The sequence below is a fragment of the Equus asinus genome, chromosome 20, assembly GCF_041296235.1.
Source record: "Equus asinus isolate D_3611 breed Donkey chromosome 20, EquAss-T2T_v2, whole genome shotgun sequence".
Classification (NCBI taxonomy): Eukaryota; Metazoa; Chordata; class Mammalia; order Perissodactyla; family Equidae; genus Equus; species Equus asinus.
In genome coordinates this window covers 44493929-44513221 of record NC_091809.1, presented here as the reverse complement: position 1 = coordinate 44513221, position 19293 = coordinate 44493929, and the positions used below count along the sequence as shown (strand labels likewise).

Here is a 19293-nt window from a genome sequence, read left to right as displayed (position 1 = left end):
AGGAGCACCCCACCTGACTGCTGTCCACTTCAGTGAGGCCCCCAGCAGAGGGCTTGCTCACCCCCACCTGCTCCGGCTGAGAAGAGGAACAAAAAATCTAAGCCAGAGAGCACAGAGAGGGGCCGAAAGGAGAGGAAACCCAGTGGTTGCTATGACGATGGGGTCTCAGCGCCCAATTTGCATAGGGCGATGATTTCCATACTGCAGGGTGAATTTCCATATCCCTGCCTCAAAGCCTGTTGGGGTGGGGAGGGGGAGAGGGGAGAGGTCATTTGAAATTCAAATGAGGATGATTAAGATTTTCTTGAGGAGGGAAGCACGGACAAAAGGGGTTAAGCCGACTGGCAAATGTCTGCTCCGGGCTCAAAGTTGTTGAAAGCATTTGGCTGGTTCCCCTACCACCCATCTCCACAGGCCCCTGGGGACGTGCCAGTGGTTGTGGTCGGGCTGAGTGTTAGTGGCCTCTGCCTGGGAAGATGAGCTGGGTCTCTATCCCCTCCTGCCTCTGGGCTCAGTTTATGCCCCAGGGTCCTGAGGATGTTGAGCTCACAAGGACCATTGGGCAAGTTCTAGTTCTGCACTTAGGCCTCCCTCCTTCTGGTGACCACAGACTAGTCATCTCAGTTTTTCTATCAGTGAAATTGGAGAACAATCTGCACTTTCTGGTTTGGCTGAGGAGGTGTGAGGACAGATGGGTTCTGGACTCATCTCTACCACCAACCTGTGCCCTTAGACAAATCGCTTCCCGTCTTTGGGCCTGACTTTGTACACATTGGATGAAGGGTCTGAACTTGAGAGTCTCTAAGATCACTTCTAGCCCTAAGATGCTGTGATCGGAGCATGCTCTGATCCTTGGCACTCACCAGTTATTATTTGCAAGACTCTTTGAATGAGGTAAGTTGCTGCACCCCTCAGTTCCTCTAATGTGTTAGGAAGGGCACCCCTGCCCCCCAGCTTACCGAGATGCAGTCATTAAGAGCATAGACTTTGGAGCCAGACTCTGTATTTGAAGCTAGCTTCTCTACTTATTAGTTATACGACCTTGGACTCATTGCTTAATGGCCCTCTGCTCAGTTCCTCATCTGTAAAGTGGGAGTAATAATAGTGCCTACCTCCTAGGGTTGCTACGAGGATGAACTGAGTCAACATTTGTACAGCACTTAGAACAATGCCTGCCACGGAATAACGCTATTTGCTGGTATTAGTATCAGAGGGACAAAGTGTCCACATGGTGGGGCAGTGACCCAACAGCCAATCCAGGGAACCTCTATGAGGAAGATGGACTATCGCCTGCGTAGACCTGCCTGTGAATTCACTGTCATACCCACTTACACTCAGGAGCTAAGACATGGGCTCCATGGAGAGCCCACGCCCTCGCCCCAGTGTGGGCTGCTTGTGTGCATCCTGACTCGGGTTTGTCTTTACTACTCCGGAAGCAGGGAAATGGCAGAAGAAAGGGAGAGAGTCGGTAGAAAGACCCCTTCTCCCAGGACCCAGGGCTGAGATGGGACAGATTCAACGAGACAAGATGATATTTATGGTTCTGGAAAGTCTAAAGGTCCTTTTTTTGCCTCGAGTTTCGGCAGCAACTCCAGATGCGGTTGCATTTCAAGAGAGTGTAGTGTAGTGTGGACAGCCTTGGCTGGTGCACAGATGTGGGTTTGAGTTTCTGCTCGGTGACTTACTAATCAGTTACCTTAGGCAAGGTGATTAACTTCCCTGAGCCTCAAGTTTCCTCAGCTGTAAAATGGGGATAGTAAGAGCACCTACTCACAGGTGGTTGTGAGGATTAAATGCTGCCATGTGTATAAAATGTTTACTACAGAGCTTGGTGAATGCTCCATAAATGTCAGCTATTAATTAATCCTTATTATTTGAAAACAGTGTTCTGCTGCCAAAATGCTTGAAAATTCTCTGATCTAGTCCTGGTCTCCTATTTTACGGGAAGAGCGACTGGGGTCGGACAAGGGGAGTGACTTTCCCAAGGCCACAGCAGGGTTTGAGAGGATGTTTCTTTAGGAGCCTTTCCCCGCCCCAGAGGCATGTCCATGTCCCCGCACCCCCACCCCCAACCACCCTGTCCTTTGTTTTTGTTTTGTTGTTTCATTGAACAGAGACTCTCCCCTCCCCACCACCCTTCCCTCAGAAGTGGCCTCTCCAGCCCCAGGAACATAGGCCCCAGACAGGAGAGGAAGACGTGACACTGGCAGCATTACACCGCATGAGGGAAAGGACATGGTGTCTGGACTCAGAAGATGGCTGTGTGAGGTCTAACAAGCCCCACCCTCTCTGGCCCTCAGTTTACTCACTGGTAAAATAGGAGTTCTGTAATTGCCACCCTGTAGACCTCACAGGTGTGGTGAGGATCAAATAAGTGGATGTGAAAGGTCACTGCAAAGCAAAGGAGCAAACCCAGCGCAGGCACTGTGACCTGGCGTGGTGGTGAGCACACTGGCCCAGGAGTCAGAGCTTTGAGATGCATCGAGTTCCTTCCCTCCAGCCCGGGTGACCCAGCCTGGGCTTCCTTATCTGCAACCGAGTGGGAGGAATGAACGAAAGGAGAGTGTATCTGTAGCAGCTTTTGGAAGTGTGAGCTGTTCCACGAATGTGAGATGGCATCTCCCGTGTAAGCTTTCTCATTCCACGCATGCCCTGCTGAGCCGCACAAAGGACATCGGCGCCCACATGGGAACCAGAGCCCAACCACGTTCATGCCCCTCTCTGCCAGCTCCTCCTGCCCCTCGCCCACCCCTTCTCCCAAGACTTCACTCAGCCCTGGAAAGAGGGCTAGGATAGAGGTCTCTTACTGACCTTGCACCTCTTCCCCTCTCAAGGCTGGGCCAGGAGTGGAGCTGGTGCTGGTCTGGAGTTGACCTGGAAAGAGCCCCATGGGCTGTGGAGAGGGTCAGGTCCGGGCATCGGAGCTCTGGGGGTTTGTTCCCACTTTGCCATTTATTGCCTGTGTGACCTTTAGCGCATGACTTGTCCTCTCCAAGACTGTTTCCTCACCTGTAAATGATGGGTGCAGTACCAGGAGTCTCTGTGGTCCCCTCGAGCATGAAAATGTTCTGACAGAAAAATAGCAGCTGAGGTGCTTCTCTGAGATGTGCTTGTTGGGAGCGCCCACAACCTGGGTTTATTTAACAGAGTTCTTCCTTTGAAGATGGATTTTTATTGTTTTGCCAGGGTCAGGGGACTATGAGTCAAGACTTTTGTGGAAACCTGACTCTTCTGGCCCGCTTCCTTGCCACAGTAGCCTGAGTCCCTGGACTCTTTTTCTGGAACCTGGTGCGACTGCCCAGGATGCTCCTTCAGCTTAGCCCCTGATCATGCTGTCTCCTTTGCCCCTGGGGTGGTGACTGCAGCATCAGTGTGTGGCCAGCTGGAGAGGAGGGGGCAATGCATAAGAGCCCCAGAGAGCCCCATCTCTAGCTCGGACTGAGAAGAAATGGGGTTTGTATTTCCTAAAAAACTAGGAGGCCTTGGTGAGGAGCCTTTCGTTTATCAAAGAATGATGTGACAGATTGCAGAGGGAAGCTGGGAAGATGCTGGACTTCTCTTCTAGCAAAGGGGTGCAGCAGAGTGCCTTCTGTCCACTGTGGCGTGTCCCTGGGCTCCCGAGACCTGTGGGAAGGGCCTGGAGAGCAAGGCTTTGGGATTCAGTCTCCTGACGGTGCATGTGGAGAAAAGTCAGCAGGTCCCTCACAAAGGCCATGTTGCAAGAAGCCGTGAGGTCGGTCATGGTTACTCTGCCATTCTCTCCCTTGGGGTAGAGAGGAAGAAGCTTTAAATCATGAAAATCCCCAAATGCACAGACTGTCAGAGGTATAGGGAACCTGAAAGGTCATCCAGTCCTGGAGTAGCAAGTGGTTTTGTTCGGGAGAGCTAATTCTGATCATTGGTGGTGATCTCTGAGCACCGAGTTTAGGAAAAGGAAGAGGGTGCAGCAATCCATTAGTGATGTCTGCCTGGGCATGGCTTGCACTCAGGCCATGTCTTTGCATTTGCCATCTGTACCCTCAAAGGTCAGGAGACTTGACAAGGACACTCAGCTAGTGGAGAAGTGGAACTCATCTCCCAATCCCTAAGCCGGTGTCCTTCCCACAGTCCATCACAGGTCCTCCTGTGTCCTGTGCTTCAGGTGGCTTCAGGGGTCATCCTCAGTTTCCTTCTGGGCATTTCTTTGCTCCTATGAAAGAGGTGGCAGGAATGCAGACAGAAACTTTTTTGTTTTAATATTTAAGGGAAAGTGAAGGCTATGGAGATTAAGCCACTGGCCCAAAGTCCAGTGTAAAACAGCCTTTGAAGTGACCCTCCAACTCAGTTTACTGTGCGTTCTCTGCTCAGCACTCTGACCATTAGGCAAGACTTCTCAGTTCCTTGGAGGAACCTCAAGTAACCAAAAAGGTAGGCGTGGTGTCTGGGGGGTCCTATGAACTGTTTGGACTGGTTTTAATGTCCTCATTGGGAAGTCTCTTGGTTTGCTCTGGTGACTTTAATAAGTGCTGTCCCAGGAAGTGCCAGCAAGTTGCCAAGTGGTCACAGAGTGGCACTGAAAGGCTTACTGCGTTATACTAGGAGCGGATCTGGTGAGAAGAGAAGCAGTCCAGAAATGGGAGAGGCTCCTCCCCATTGCCGAATGCTCTCTGCATTGTTTACCAGGCAGAAGTGAAAAATCCTGCTGGAACGGTTCTCCATTCTTGTACTTCCACCTCCCTCACCCAGAGAATTGCTCCCCAGGCAAACTCACATCCCAGGGCTGCCAAAGCTATGCAAATCAGCGGGGCCTGTGAGGCTGCAGGCTCAGAGGTGGGAAAGCAGAGGGCTGGCGCCGGCTCCTACTGTCCTGGCCAGGCAGGCTGCACGGCTGACCTGGTGCTCACTGGATGTCAGGGGAGGAGAGGCAGAGGTGGATGTTGCTCTTCACACCCCAGCACCTCCTGCAGACTGCCTTTCTCATGGAGACTCCGTTGGGTGTGATGACCTTTCTGGCCTAAGGAGGTTCTTTCCAGAATCCTTGGGCTCCTCGCTAATTCACTGTGCCTTTTGCCCTCTTTTGATCACTTAATCCCATTTTCTATGGACTGGGCCGTGGTTTTCATATTTAACCCTGCTCCCTCGAACTGCAGCCCCAGCCTCTTCCTTTCTTGGGAGCCCTTTGGTACCAATGAACGGTTCTGGGAACCATGAGGGCCCAGGGAGATGCTGGAGTTGGGGAGCTAAACTGGGGCTTGGGTGGAGTCCTCGGACATGGTAACAATGTAGTCATGCTAGAGTGGGTAGGGTACACCACACTGGGTTGGAGACCCAGTGAGCGCTTTTGTCTCCCCCTGAGGATCATTCCCAACATGTGCCCATACTTTAAAAGCTCCGTCTGTTTGTATGTATCATCACTTAACCTTGTAGAGACTCAGATTCTTCACCTTGAAAATGGGGTGAATACTAATGCTTCATCTTCCCAAAGGCAGGGAACTTGCCCCAACGACCTCCTGGGGTCCCTCCCAGCCCTATGAGCCAGGGCTGCAAGGTGTTTGCTCTCCTTCTGCTTTCTTGCTGAAAGCCTCATGGCCTGGGGACTCCCAGGGGACCATGAGAACCACAAGAGGCCTTGGGAGACCCCAGCTGGTAGCCCTTCCAGCTTGGCACGGATCTCACCCATTTGCCCCCAAGATCTCCAGAGAGGGGGTTCTGAAGCTTCCTTTGCGAGCGCTTTCTGCCTCCTCGTCCGCTCTGTGTCCTTGTCTTTTATTGTGTGCAGAACAAAGAGGACAGAGAGAAATGGTGAGGAGAGTTCTTTGGTCTTTCCTGTGCCTCCCCCTGCAGATGCTGCAGACGGCGACCAGCTTTGGGAGGGGAAGAAAAAGCCCTGGTACCTTTCAATCAGCTGCATTGAATCCCAAGACTTTAGAGATGGAAGGAATTTTAGGGGTCACCTGAGAGCCCCCTGTTGATGCTCTCAAGTTGCCCCTCAATTCAAAACCTAATTCTGTAACATCCCTGAAAGACGCAGCCTCTGCTTGAATATTCCTGGCAGTGGGCAGCTCTGCTGTTGTGAAACTGCCCGTTTCACAGCTGGACAATTCCACTTCTTACAGAATTCTTCCTTATGCTGAGATGAAGCCCGCTTCCCAGAAGCTTCCATCACTGGCCCTTGTTCTGCTCTTTGGAGCTGCAGGCTAAGCGTGCTTCACTTCCATGCCAACATTTGGGGAGGAAGAAAAAGTCCACTGACATTTATTTAAGCACTTACTATGCACCTGGCACACTGCTTTCAAGTGTTCCCTTGTTGGCTTGTTTTATTTTGAAAAACTTCAGAAATACAGAAAAGAGAGAAAACAGTCTAATGAACAGCGTATACTCATCACCTGGATTTAATAACGGTTAACATTTTGCCATATTTGATTCATCCATTTTTTTCCTGAAAACTTTATTTTTTAACTTTTCATTGTGGACATTTTCAGACACAAACAAAAGTAGAGTCGAATACAGTGAGCCCCGTACACTCATTGCCTGCTCTCGACAACCATCAGACTTCTGCCATTCTTGTCGCCGGGATATTTGCTTGTAAATTATTGACATTATAACATTTCAATCCTAAATATGGCAGTATGACCTCTAAAACGTGAGTACATTTTCCTTCTTAACTACAACACCGTTATCACACTTAACAAAATGAGTCATTTAATTCTCATGGCGACCCTTTGAAGAAGGTTTTGTCTAAAGGCAAGTGTGTTCTCTGGCCTGAATACCCCTCCTTATCCAGTGTGACGCTGGGCTTCTTACCATCTTGGTCCTCAGGCTCTATAGCCCATTTCATCAGGGTATCTTTTGAAAAATGGTGCCCTGAACTGGGCATGATGCTCTCAGTCTGAGATCTGCAATGATCTGCATGTCTGTTAATGCATGGGAGAGCATTAGCTTTTTCAGCACCCACGTGTGGCACATTTGGGGCCAATACTGAGCTTTGGTCAATGAAAACTCCTTTTTTGTTGTTTCTTTTTCTCATGAGATACTCTAACACCAGCTTCTCCTATAGTCCTTTCCCCGCAAGGAACTGCAGTATGTTTATTTCCCAATAGAGTCTGCCAATAAACGGAAATAAGATTCGTTTGTTTTTGTTTTTCTTTTTTTGTTGGGGGAGGTGTATACAGTCGTGTGCGTTTAATCACGGGGACATGTTCTGAGAGATGCATCGTCAGATTTCGTCGTTGCATGAACATCAGAGTGCCCTTACACAGACCTAGATGGTACAGCCTGCTACACACCAAGGCCATGCGGTACTAATCTTAGGGGACCACTGTCATATATGCGGTCCATCGTTGATCTAAAGGTCTTATTCGGCTCATGACTGTACTGGATTTCTGTAGGAGATTTAGCCTCTTTAAAAATGTGAAATACAGAGTAGAGATATTTTGATGGTCAGGAATGCACACGTAAATTTTAATCACCACGAGCATCAGCTGTGACTATTTCTATTAGCTCCATTTGGAGGTTGGTTGGTGGTATTGGTGAAGAAACTCTTTATCAGGCTTCACAATGCTGTAGATAGTCTTCTTTGAGCTTTGTTGAGGTATAACTGACAAATCAAACTGTGAGATATTTACAGTGTACATCGTGGTGATTTGATATATGTATACGTTGTGAAAAAATTCCCACCGTCTAGTAAATTAACATATGCCTCACTTTGCATATTTATCTTTTTTTTTTTGGTGAGTAAACATAAGTTCTCTCAGCAAATTTCGGTTATGCATTACAGTGTTATTAACTATAGTCACCGTGTTTACATTAGATCCTCAGATCTTATTCATCTTCTAGCTGGAAGTTTGTGCCCTTTTACCAACCTCTCCCTATTTCTCCCACCCCAAGTCCCTGGCAACCACTTTTCTACTGTCTCTTTCTATGAATTTGACTTTTTTTTTAGATTCCGTACATAAGTGATACCATGCAGTATTTGTCTTTCTCTGGCTTATTTCACTCAACATAATACCCTCAAGATCTGTCCATGTTGTCGTAAATGGCAGGATTTCCTTCTTTCTCGTGGCTGAATAATATTCCATTGTGTGTGTATATATATATATCTACATACACCCTATCTTCTTTATCCGTTCATTCGCTGATGGACACTTAGGTTGTTCCCATATCTTCGCTATTGTGAATAATACTGCAATGAACATGGGGTGCAGATCTCTCTTAAAGATCCTGTGTTCATTTCCTTTGGATATACACCCAGAAGTGGGGTTGTTGGGTCATACAGCAGACAGTCTTAAAGGCAGAGCATGCTTTTGTGCAATTTGACTACTTTAGTTGACTACCCAATATGAAGTAGAAAGATTTCCAGGTTAGAGTATTTGTCAAAACACAATTCCCTAATTAAAAAAAAATCTTCAGCTTACTTTTTTTCTTTTTAATTTTTATTGTAAAAAATAAAATAAAGTTTATTAAAATTATGTTGTAAAATAACATAAAATAAAATTTAAACACAAAATTTACCATCTTAACAATTTCTAAGTGCCCAGTTTACCTTTATACAGTTTATTTTTAACCTAAATGCAAGGCTTTACATTTATTCCTGTTCCATTTCATCTTGTTGGTGTTGGCCTCCTATTAGAACCTGCAAAAATGTTTTCTAACCCTGAGTCCATCATCCAGTTTTCTGTATTAATCTCCCTCTCGGCTCCAAATTACTTTAAACTCGATCAACATCTATCCTGTTTATTTGCCTAAGCTGTTGACTAAAGTTGAATGCTCTGGTGCGCTCTTGATGCGGTGTGTTTATTGGGGAAATTGAATGAGTACAGGAGTTGAGAAACCCGAGCTTTGGTCCCAATTCAGGTTCTCTGAGGTTCTCTGAGCTCAGCAAGGTGCGTCCCCTCGGAGGTTGGACTTCATTGTTCTTCTGACTCTAAATATAATGCTCCTGCTGTGGTTTTCTTTTCTTCCAGTTTATTCTGTCTCTTCTAACTCTATTCAAAACTATCTTCTCTCTTTTTGGCCTTTCACCTTTTTTCCTAGTCCTGCCTTGGTACTGGCCAGTGTGAGGAAAAGATACAATGTGTTGGAGAGAAGGAAGAGTGGCTGTTACTTCTTGGGCAATTTTCAATTCACATTTCTTATTTGGGCCCGTTCTTTTATTTATGCCCTTGTGGCTCGGGTACTTGGGGGGCCAGCTAAGCTCCTGGCCTTTTAGTATCTTTGAAGGAGACCAGGCACCAGGTGAACGCCAAGGAGAGTGTCAGCGGGTTTCTAGAACTTCAGCAGAGACCACAGCCTGCTGCAAATCCATCAGGCCAGGAAATAGGGCCAGACGGTTACAGCGATAGTGTAAATATTTTGTACAGTAAATAAATAAATGTTTAAAAGGAAAAAAATTGCTCCTATGTGTCTCTGTCCTGCTTTGTTTTTTCTGCAACAGCTGCCACCTTCCAAAGAGGGAGCCAGGCCTTGGAAATAGAATGTGTTCAGGTTTCTGCAGATGGTGACGCCTGTGATTTCTTAGGTCTGAATGGAAGATTCATTTTGGTAGCAGTTTCTTAGTAATTTGGGTCAAACACATAGTCTTTCAGCACCTACTATGTGTTGGACACTTTGAGGCACTTGAGTTACAATGATAAACAAGATATGATAGCCCTGGCCCCTAGGGGCTCATAATTTCCTGAGGGATATGGACACACAAACCACTGACTCCAAAAAATGTGCTGTGTGCTATAAGAGATATAAATAAGAGATATGGAAACACAGAGGAGGAAATCCCTTTGGATGAGCTTTATGGAGGGTGTGACATTCGAGTTAGGTCTTGAAGGATGAGTGTGTATTTTCTAGGGAAACATGGGCATTCCAGTCAGAGGGAACAGAGTATGAAAGTCCCTAACATAGGACCAAGCTCAGCCTGTTTGAGGAATAGCCCAGGATGTCTGGAGCCCAGCTCCACAATTGGTTATTGCTTCCCAGCTTACAAAGCACAGCCACCAGCTTTGTCTTACTCAAGCTTTCCTATATTCCTGGGAAGTGAGTGGAAGGGGAATTATGACCTTCCTTTGCCACTGAGAAACCTGAGACTCTGGAACTTCCTGCCTTGACCAGGGTCACACAGCTGCGCAGTGCGGGAGCCCAGGCTGGAACCCCAGGGCTCTGACTTTAAGTCCAGAACTCTTTCTAAGTATGCCCCAGTGCTCCTCCACATAGCATCTTAAAGGGGTAGAAAAAGAAGTTTCTGGTGATTGTGGACCAATATGATGATGGCACCCCTTCCTTTCTTTGGGAAGAGGAGCACCTTCTGCACTGTTTCAAAGGTGAATAAATTGAGTCCTGGGACTGCCTCACCAGTCACCTCTCAATCTAGAGCATTAAGGCAGCAGCAGCACCCCAGGGAGCTAGATGTTGGCCCAGAATTCCCAGGCACCACCTCCCAGGCCTCTCCTGTAGGCTGGGTGGGGAGAGGTGCCAGGTAGAGCAAGTCCAGCGGACCATGGGAGAGAGAAGGAACAAGTGCAGCAGTAAAACGAGGGCTGAGGCAGCTCCCCCTCGGCCAAATCTGGAGAGAGAATCGGGTGTCATCAGAAATTAACTAATGCCTCTAGTAGACTACATCACTGTGTCTCGACTGAGACCCCCAGAGGCTCTGAGCTTTTCTCTCAGGCTGGGGACCATGAGGGAAGCCGTGTCTCCTGCTTAGCAGTGGAGTCAGAATCTGAATAGGAATAGCGTTGGGGACCTGAGCCCTTACTCGTTGCCCAGCGCTGAGCTACGTGCCACCCTCTGCTCTCCTGGAATGTCATGGGGTCAGACTCCTGGGAGGTCCTGGCTGGACCAGGCTCCTCTAGTCCAGCCATTCAGTTAGCCCAGGATTCAAGGAAAGTCAGGCGGAGATACCAATGCAGGTAAGGATGAATTTGATGAGAAGGAGAAACTCTGTCACCAGGCTCCAAGAGCAGCAGGTGTATCCTCACGTTCAGAGGCCTCTTGAGAAGGGCCACGGAAAAACTTATGTGCAAGAGAAACTGTTAATTTTGTTGGCTGGTGGGTTTTAAAATCCGTCTCTGAATTCTGCATGCTCGTCTTTTTCATTTTGTGGATCTCACAAACACAGTGATGGCATTCACAGGAACCAAAAGCAAAGACCTTTTTAAATTGTCCACAAACCTGATGACCCCCTCAAGTCAATGTGTTTTGGCTCCCAGTGTTTCTCTCAATTTCTAGATCTCATTCACATATATATTATTACCTCCTTCTGGAACCTTCTCCTCTTGCCTTCCAGACTCCATACTTGCCTGGTCTTCCTCCTACTTGAGTGCCCAATCTTTCTCAGTCTCCTTTGCTGGCTCTTTCTCCTCATCCCAATCTTGACCCTTTTTTCTTCTTTATCTGGACTTAGTTCCTTTGTAACTTTACCAAGTCCTATGGCTTTAAATACCACCTATAAGCTGATAACTACCTGATTTAGACTTCTGACTTGATACCTCTCCTGAGTCCAAACTCATTTCCCTCCCTCTCCTGGGATATCTAAGTGGCATCCTAAACTCAACACATCCAAAAATGGAGCTTTTCACTTTCTACCACCAGCCTGCTCCTCCCCGAGTCACCCCCATGTCAGGGAATTGTATCACCACTCATTCCATCAAGAAAGCCCAAACCCTAGGAATCGTCCTTGATTCCTCTCTTTCCCTTGTACCCCACCTCCCATCTATCAACTGCTGCCATGAGCTATCAATTCAAAATGTATTCTAAATCCAGGCCCTTCTTACCACCTCCATTGCTACCCTTCCACCCAGTCTACAGCCCTCTCTCACCTGAGCCATTGCAACAGCCTCCCAGTTGGTCTCCCTTTCTACTCTCTTACTCTCTACGTCTGATCGACTGCAGTTTTAAACACTTAAGTCAGATCATGTTACTCTTCTGCTCAAAACCCTCCATCACTTCCCATCATCCTTGGTGTAACAGCTGAAAGTTTTCACCATGACCTGTCTACCGGATCTGTGTCATCTCGCCCCTGGTTCCCCAGCCACTTCTCTCCAGCCATTCCAGCCTCATTCCTGTTCCTCAGCGTGCAAGCCTGTTCTTGCCTCAGGTCCTTATCCCTCTATCTGGAATGCGCTTCCCCAGACCTTCAAAAGGGTGGGTCCTCACTTCACTGGATGAAAACGTCACCTCCCCCGAGTGGCCTTCCCAGACCACCCTGGTTATGAACAGCTTCTGATGCTCTCTCCCCCGACCATGTATTATTGTTCCCCACAGTAATTGTCTCTAAAGGAAGTTATATATTTGTTTACTTCTTCCTTTTATGTTTCCTCAACTAGAAAACTAGCTCCATGAGTCAGGGATTTCTGTCTTCTCCAATGTTCTATTCCTAGTGCCTAGAACAGTGCCCGGCATGTAAAGTGTGCTTAGAAAATACTTGTAGAAGGAATGGATTTGCTCTTTTGTCCAATTTTACAATTACTTCTTATTAGGCAACTTTCCAATATCATGAAAGGATTTTTTTTTAAGATAAGAGCAATTTTACCTTCAAGTCTACCCCTCTATACACAACTGTTTTCAGTCTGTGGCCCTTCCCACCTTCTGCTCCCCTCGTAGATTTTGTATATCATCGTAGTTAATCTCAGAATCAGGCTGCTATTCAGAGATCACTCGTATCTCACCATTTTCCTCTTTCTCAGGATCCCCTCACCGTTCACGCTCTGCTCTCATCTTCCTGGCCCAGTTGCTCTCAGAGATGCCACAACCATACTGGAAAGGTCTGCGCTTCCCCGCGTTGTTTAAACAGAGCAGAGGGAACCGGGCTTACATTAAAACTCCAGAGGATTCTCTTAGATTCCATTAGTTCACCTACATGTATTTCATGAACCTCTGACTCACGTTAGGAACTGTGGTGGCCACTGAGGATGCAAAAATGGATGTCATTGTCCCAGTTTCAAGGAATTCATAAACTAGTGGGAATTCGTAAACTAGTGGAGGAGACCACAAACGAGTGGTCTGGGGAGGCCACTCTGGGGAGGTGACATTTTCATAGAATTTGCAGACAAATAAGGAGTTACGTGATAAGTGCCATGTCGTTGGTAGAGAGGGCGGGGGGCTAACTCTGTGAAAGGGAACAGTGCATGGAGGCATGGAAACGTGAGAAGCCTGATGTGTTTGGACATGAGCGAGCATTCTGTGGGGCTGGAGCGCAGGGCCCTCGGGAAGGAGTCCCAGGGGAATCATGAGTGGCAGAAGACGAAGCAGGGGAGGTAGGCAGAAACCAGGTCATATGGGAAATTATACGTTGTGCTAAGAAATTCGAGCTGTATTCTGAAGATATTGAAGATCTAATGAAAAGCAGAAGAATTTTCTGATTGAAAGTTCTGAATTCATTCATTTGTTCATTTATTCATTCAATCAATCAATATGTTTTTGAGCTCCTATTATACTAAGCCCAGTGCTAGGCTCTGAGTGTATAGTATTTAATAAATAGTCATTTTCCTTGCCACTATATAGCCAACGAACCATGGGACCCAAAGGAAAGTTGGTCGCTCCTGCCCTAGAGATCTACACGCATAGGAAATTTTATGATAGTGAAGAATGGAAACAATTTCTCTAACAATAAGTATATGTTTAAGCAAATGATGGTATGTTGATAGAATGGAATATTAGGTAGCAATTAGAAATGATGCTTGTGAGCATCAGAGAAAGATTTATGATGCCCCTTTATAATATAAGAGAAATATTTGTGATGCTCACTGGAAAAAGTAGGGTAAAAATCTATATGGAGTGGTGTATATCAGTGGGAAAGGTATGCATAAAAAAGACCATAAAGTATACAAAAATATTAATTACAGCTGCCTCTCGGCAGAGTGAGTTTTCTGCTACTTTATACTTTTTCTGAACCAAAAAGTTTTCTCTATTTAGCACATATTTACTTTTTCAACCCAACATTTATTGTTGAAGGAAAAAGATGACCTAAACAAGAAATGAAAGTTGGGGGATGGGAAAACAGGATTGACATGTGTCTACCTGACATGATTGAGGGGTCATCACCCCTGGAGGACTGGGACAGAGGGAGGACTTCTTGCATTCACGCAATTTCTTTAGGATGTGTGGCTGGTCATTCCTTGCTTATCCATGAAAATGTATGTAATAGCTTCTGTCTGAGGGACAGCAGCAGAACCAGCACTCTGGTCTGGCAAGTTCTTTTTTCTTTCTTTTTTGGTGAGGAAGATTGGCCCTGAGCTAATATCTGTTGCCAATTTTCCTCCTTTTTTTTTTCTCTTGAAAGCCCCAGTACATAGGTGTATATCCTAGTAGTAAGTCCTTCTACTTCTTCTCTGTGGGAAGCTGCCACAGCCTGGCTTGGTGAGCAGTGTGTAGGTCCATGCCCAGGATCCAAACCTGCAAACCCTGGGCCACTGAAACAGAGCACACAAACTTAACCACTTGGCCACGAAGCCGGCCTTGTGCAGCAAATTCTAATCCAGACTGACTCTATGTGACCTTGGACAAGCCAGTCTCCCCTTTGCCTGGTTACCCACCTCCCTGGAGGAGATTTTCCAAAGAGCTTTCCAGGAAATAGGACAAGCAAGAAGCTCCTGGCCACGGGGGAAGCAGATGTTTTTTTCAGAATGAAGGCAAGCCCCTCCCAACATCCTATTCTTCCTCTAACCTTCAGTCTCTACCAATCCTGCTAGCAACTAATTTCTTTTTTATCTCTTCCAGGAAATGATCGAAATGGCCTAGATTTCAACAGGCAGGTAAGGACTTTCAGAAGAAAACGTTTATTCTATAGATTTTGGGGGTCACTTACACTGTGTCAGGTGTGGGGGATACCAAGAAGATTAAGTAAGTTTGAGGGCGTTTATTCATAGACTCGCAGCCTTAAAGGGCCTTTGCACCCAACCCTTCCCCCAGCCCACAGTCCAGTGATGGAGTCTCCTCTTCGCTTTCCCCTCAGAAGTGTACTGATGAGTGCAGCATCCATTTAAGATCAACTGCGTGCCAAATGTGGTCCAGAATCTGGGACAGCAGCTCCTCTCCTGCCTGAACTCAGCCTCAGTTGCCTCTTGGGCAAGTCTGTCTGTGTGGACTGACTGTGTGTAGAGGAATTTATGGAGATGCAAGGATGGAGTGTGTGGGTTCCTTAGGGAGCTCCTGACTTAAAGGAAGAAGATGGGGACAAAAAGAGAGAAACAACAAAAAGAGCTCAGGAAGGAGTGCGTAGCCCAGGTCAGGGGGATGGCATAGACGCAAGCTTGGTGCCTTTGAAGGAGGCCGAGTTGGGTGGGGTTCCAGTTAGTCAGGGAAGGTGGTGTTGGACAGACTGCAGGATGGATGGATGGATGTGTAAAGAGTAGGGTGGGGCGGAGGGAGAGGACTTTCCCTGTAAGGGTAGAGGCTGATGGGAAGGCTGGGGGGTGAGGGCCAGGACAGGGTGTGATGTCAGAAGCAGATGGTGGGAGGAGGAAGTCCAAGCTGGAGACACCCAGGAAGCAATAATGGGGGGCCCTAGAGCGAGGCAGAGCGGTGAGAATTAGATGCAAAGTCAGAAAGCCTGGGTTTTGGTCGTGTTTCTGCCACCAACTAGCTATATAACCTTAGTCAAGTCACTTAATATTTTTGGTCTGAGTTTTCTCAGCTGAAAGATTAATTTATTCCGTAGATTTGGGGTGGGGGGAACATGTACTATGCCAGGTGTGGGAATACAAGGAAAATGACGACATCGTCTCCGGCCTGGAGGAGCTCACAGTCTAGTTTGAGGGCGTGGGGGAGACAGAGATGGAGGGAGAGGGAGAAGTAGACGGGGGGAGAGAGAGAGACTTTTAAGTGAATTAATTATAATACAATCTCATTCCTGCTTTACTAGAGATGTGGAAAAAACATGGTGTCAGACAGAAATGGGCACAGTTAATTTTTCCTGGGAGCTCAGGCCTGGCTTTGTGGAGGAGGTGATATCTGAGTCTAACTCTGAAGGATGAGTAGGAGTTGGTCAGGCAGAGCAAAGCGGGCTGGAGAGGGAGCCAGCCAGGGGAAGGGAGGTCAATCCCAGTGTAGTGGTGCGCTGGGACTCACTGGGGCTCTTTCCTGCTCCGCTATTCTGAATCCAGCTGTATATGGAAGCCTAGGGTGGGGCTGGGGGTAAAACGCAGACATGGATTCTTCTCCTCCTTTATCTGCACAGTGATTTGAAGTCACCACTAACGCTTCCTAAAAGGCTGTTAACTCTAGTTGTATCCTTCACCGTCAGAGGGAGGAATAATCTTGAGTCCTGAGCCAAACCCTCTTAGGCAAGCAACTTCTTCAGTTTTGTTCACTGGGGCAGTTTGCTAACAAGTAGAGGCCGACTACTCTCCCTCTGTGCTCAGGACCTAAAACAGAGACTTCAGTTAAAGAGACATCTAGGTTAGCTATGAGGGAGGCCTTGCAGCCAATGTCGTTTATTAAACCCTGGATCAGCTACCGAGAGAGACTATAGAATCAGCTCCTCATTCAAGGTCTTTAAATATGAGACAGATTCTTGTCTAAGGGAGAGTCTGGCCAGGTTTCCTTTAAGGGCAGGAGGATGGAGGAAGTTTCCCAAGGACTCTGTGATCCTGAAAGAGAGTCCTAAGCAGGTTGGGATATGGCCTGTGCCCTGTGCTTTCCATCCTGAGGACTCAGGATCCCAGCCTAGGGCCTACCTCTCACTGCCCCAGGCCGTTGGACCACATGCACAGGGAGGAGCCCATCCCACACCAAGATATCGCCATACCAGCCCTGCCTGGAGGTGGCCAGCCCCACAGTCCCAGTGGGTTTGGCTGCCTTGTGATCTTTCTGAAACTTGAGAAACCCTCGCGCTTGGAACAAGGCTGAGGGCAGCCCCTCTGGCCCTGGGCAGCCTGCAGAGAGAACCCATGACCCTTTGCACAACTTTTGGGGTATGGTTTCCACACCAGTTGGAAGGAAGTTTCCTGGCTTCTGCCAGGAGTGGGCCTTGCTTGAGTTGGCTTCCCTTGGATGAGTCTCCTGGGGTGGGTCGTTCCCTCCCTCCCCTGGAAGGGTTTTTAGGTTTCTCATGACTGACAAGAACAGACACGACAGATCTTTCCTTTAAAGAGGGGGGAATTTTGGAGGAAGAGAGGCTCAGCCGAGTCACACTCATTTATACACTTAGACTGGAGCCCTTTTCTGCTCACAAGCACACACCTCCACACCCTCCCTAAGGCTCGTCCTCGCTCCCCCTCCCTCTGTCCCATGGATGCCATCAGATATTGATGCCCACATGCTCGCATTCACACCAGCTCACCTGCAGGCCTACAGGTGGGTCCCCAGGATTTCTCAGGCCAGTGCATTGAGACTCATGCCATCACACTTCACAACAAGGGAAGCAAACCAATACCTGCTGATGCCAGGCTCTGTGTAAGGTGATTTGGGCACTTTATCTCGTTTAATTCTCACTATAAATCAATAAGGTAAGTGTTAACTATCCCCATTATACAAATGAGGAAACTGCCTCCTAGGCAGCTCCACCTTATTTGGCAAAGGATTTGAGAGATTAAGTAATTTACCAAAGGTCACACGATTGGTCAACTGGCAGAACCAGGATTTGAACCCACCTCTCTTTGGCTCCAGAGCCTATTTTCCCCATGGTGCCTTGCTGCATCCTCCTCTGCAGTCTCTCAACTCCTCTCTCCTTGTCTATACACACCGTCCTTAGGGAGGGGCCTGGGAGCCAGAGGCTGAGCGTGACCTCAGCAGGACTAACTGGGAGGAAATGGGAGGGAGAGGGAGTGGGGAGGGGAAGAAAGAGTGGTTGTGTAGGAGCAGCCTCTGTATCTGATACAGGAAAGGGGTTGGCAGACGCAAGGGAGCAAAGGATGAGCCACTGCCCTTGGTGAAGCTCTTGTTGCAAGGCCCCAAGCCGGTTGGTGCAATTGGGAGTTGTGGCAAGGTGCCAGGTCACCTGCAGTCCTGAAGCTGCATGCACAAGGGACATTGGCTTATTGGGAAGTTTTATGCTAAGACTTTTAACTTCCCAGTCCCAGGAAAGCAGCCTGAGCCTGTTTGGAGGATAATTGTGGAAAGACCCCAGGACCTAGAAGCAGGACCAACCCTCAGTCCCCAGGAAAGATAAGACAAAATTGCCAGTTCCTTAAATGGGGGAGTTGGCGATCCTGGGTGCTGGTGCTATTTCTGCCCTTATACAATCCTCTCCTGCTTTCTGGGCCTGTTTCCTCATGAATCAAACGAAGACGTTTGGATGGAATGATCTCTCAGGCCCCTGCAGTCTGAATGTTATGGTCCCATCATTTTTTTCATACCGTATGCTCAGTGGTTACTTTGACTTCCTTTCTCCTCTCATGTTTGTCTTTGAAGAGAAATGGGGAAGAGAGTGTCCATTTTTCACCCTGAGCTGTAGAGAGTGAGGGCAACTGTGTCACATGGAATCTTCCCAGCCTTTATGATCGTGTGTGATCCAGTGAAAGGAATCATTTGAAATTTGGGGGCAGAAACGGAAGAAACCAACAGGCTGGATCTGGGGTATTCCATTCATTCTTTGAAGATTTAGTCATTCCAAGAACTAGATAGAGGGTGTTGTTTGTAAGAAGATAAATTGCAGTAGTGTGCAGTGAATTCTGTAAGAGACGTGACAGTACTGAGCTCTGGGATACTGCCCAACTATATCACCAAAGAGATGGTGTCTGAAGTACGTGGCAAGAGAAGAGTAGGGAGCTTGACTGGTAGAGAGGGGCAGCAGGAATATTCCAGGCAGAGGAGACAGTGTGTGAAGGCTCAGTGTTGTAAAGGGCACGGCTTTGGAGATGTGAGAAGAGGGATGAGATGGTGGAAGGTGAGGCTGGAGCTGTGGGTTGGGCCAGATTACGAAGAGCTCTAGATGCCCAGGAAAGAAGTTTGGATTTTATCCCTTGGGCAGTAGGGAGCCACTCGGCATTTTCAAGCATGATTAGTTTCATTTAATGGAAGAGCATTAGAGGGGGGTGTGGGTGAGGAGGGAAGGAAGGACGAATGATGCAAGAGAGGCCTGGTGGGATGCCGTTGTGGTAGGAAGAAGTGGGCAATGCTAAGGAGAGGGATTACAGCGAAGAGCTAAGCACACGTGGAGCCAGAGTGCCCCAGTTTGTATTCTGGGTTTGAATTCTACCTGGCTCTGTGACCTTGGTCAAGTTCTTCAGCTTCTGTGTTCCTCAAACTCCTTGTCTGTAAAATGGGTTGAATAATGGTTCCTATCTCACAGGGTTGATGTGAGGATCAAATGAGTGTGTTTGCGCGTGTGTGTGTGTTCTAGACAAGTGTCTAGAACATGCATACTGTATACGTATTTGTTATTAT

The 19293-nt window shown here is 47.6% G+C and overlaps 1 protein-coding gene across 2 annotated transcripts in view; it reads left to right on the top strand.

Annotated features, from left to right (window-relative positions):
* The window catches only part of POU2F3 (POU class 2 homeobox 3), a 74215-nt gene that overhangs the window by 14682 nt on the left and 40240 nt on the right, over positions 1 to 19293 (top strand). For both annotated transcript variants that reach the window (XM_070490077.1, XM_014855705.3), the window contains exon 3: positions 14686 to 14720. In XM_070490077.1, coding sequence (XP_070346178.1) covers positions 14686 to 14720 — 35 coding nt within the window. The remainder of the gene's footprint in view (positions 1 to 14685; positions 14721 to 19293) is intronic.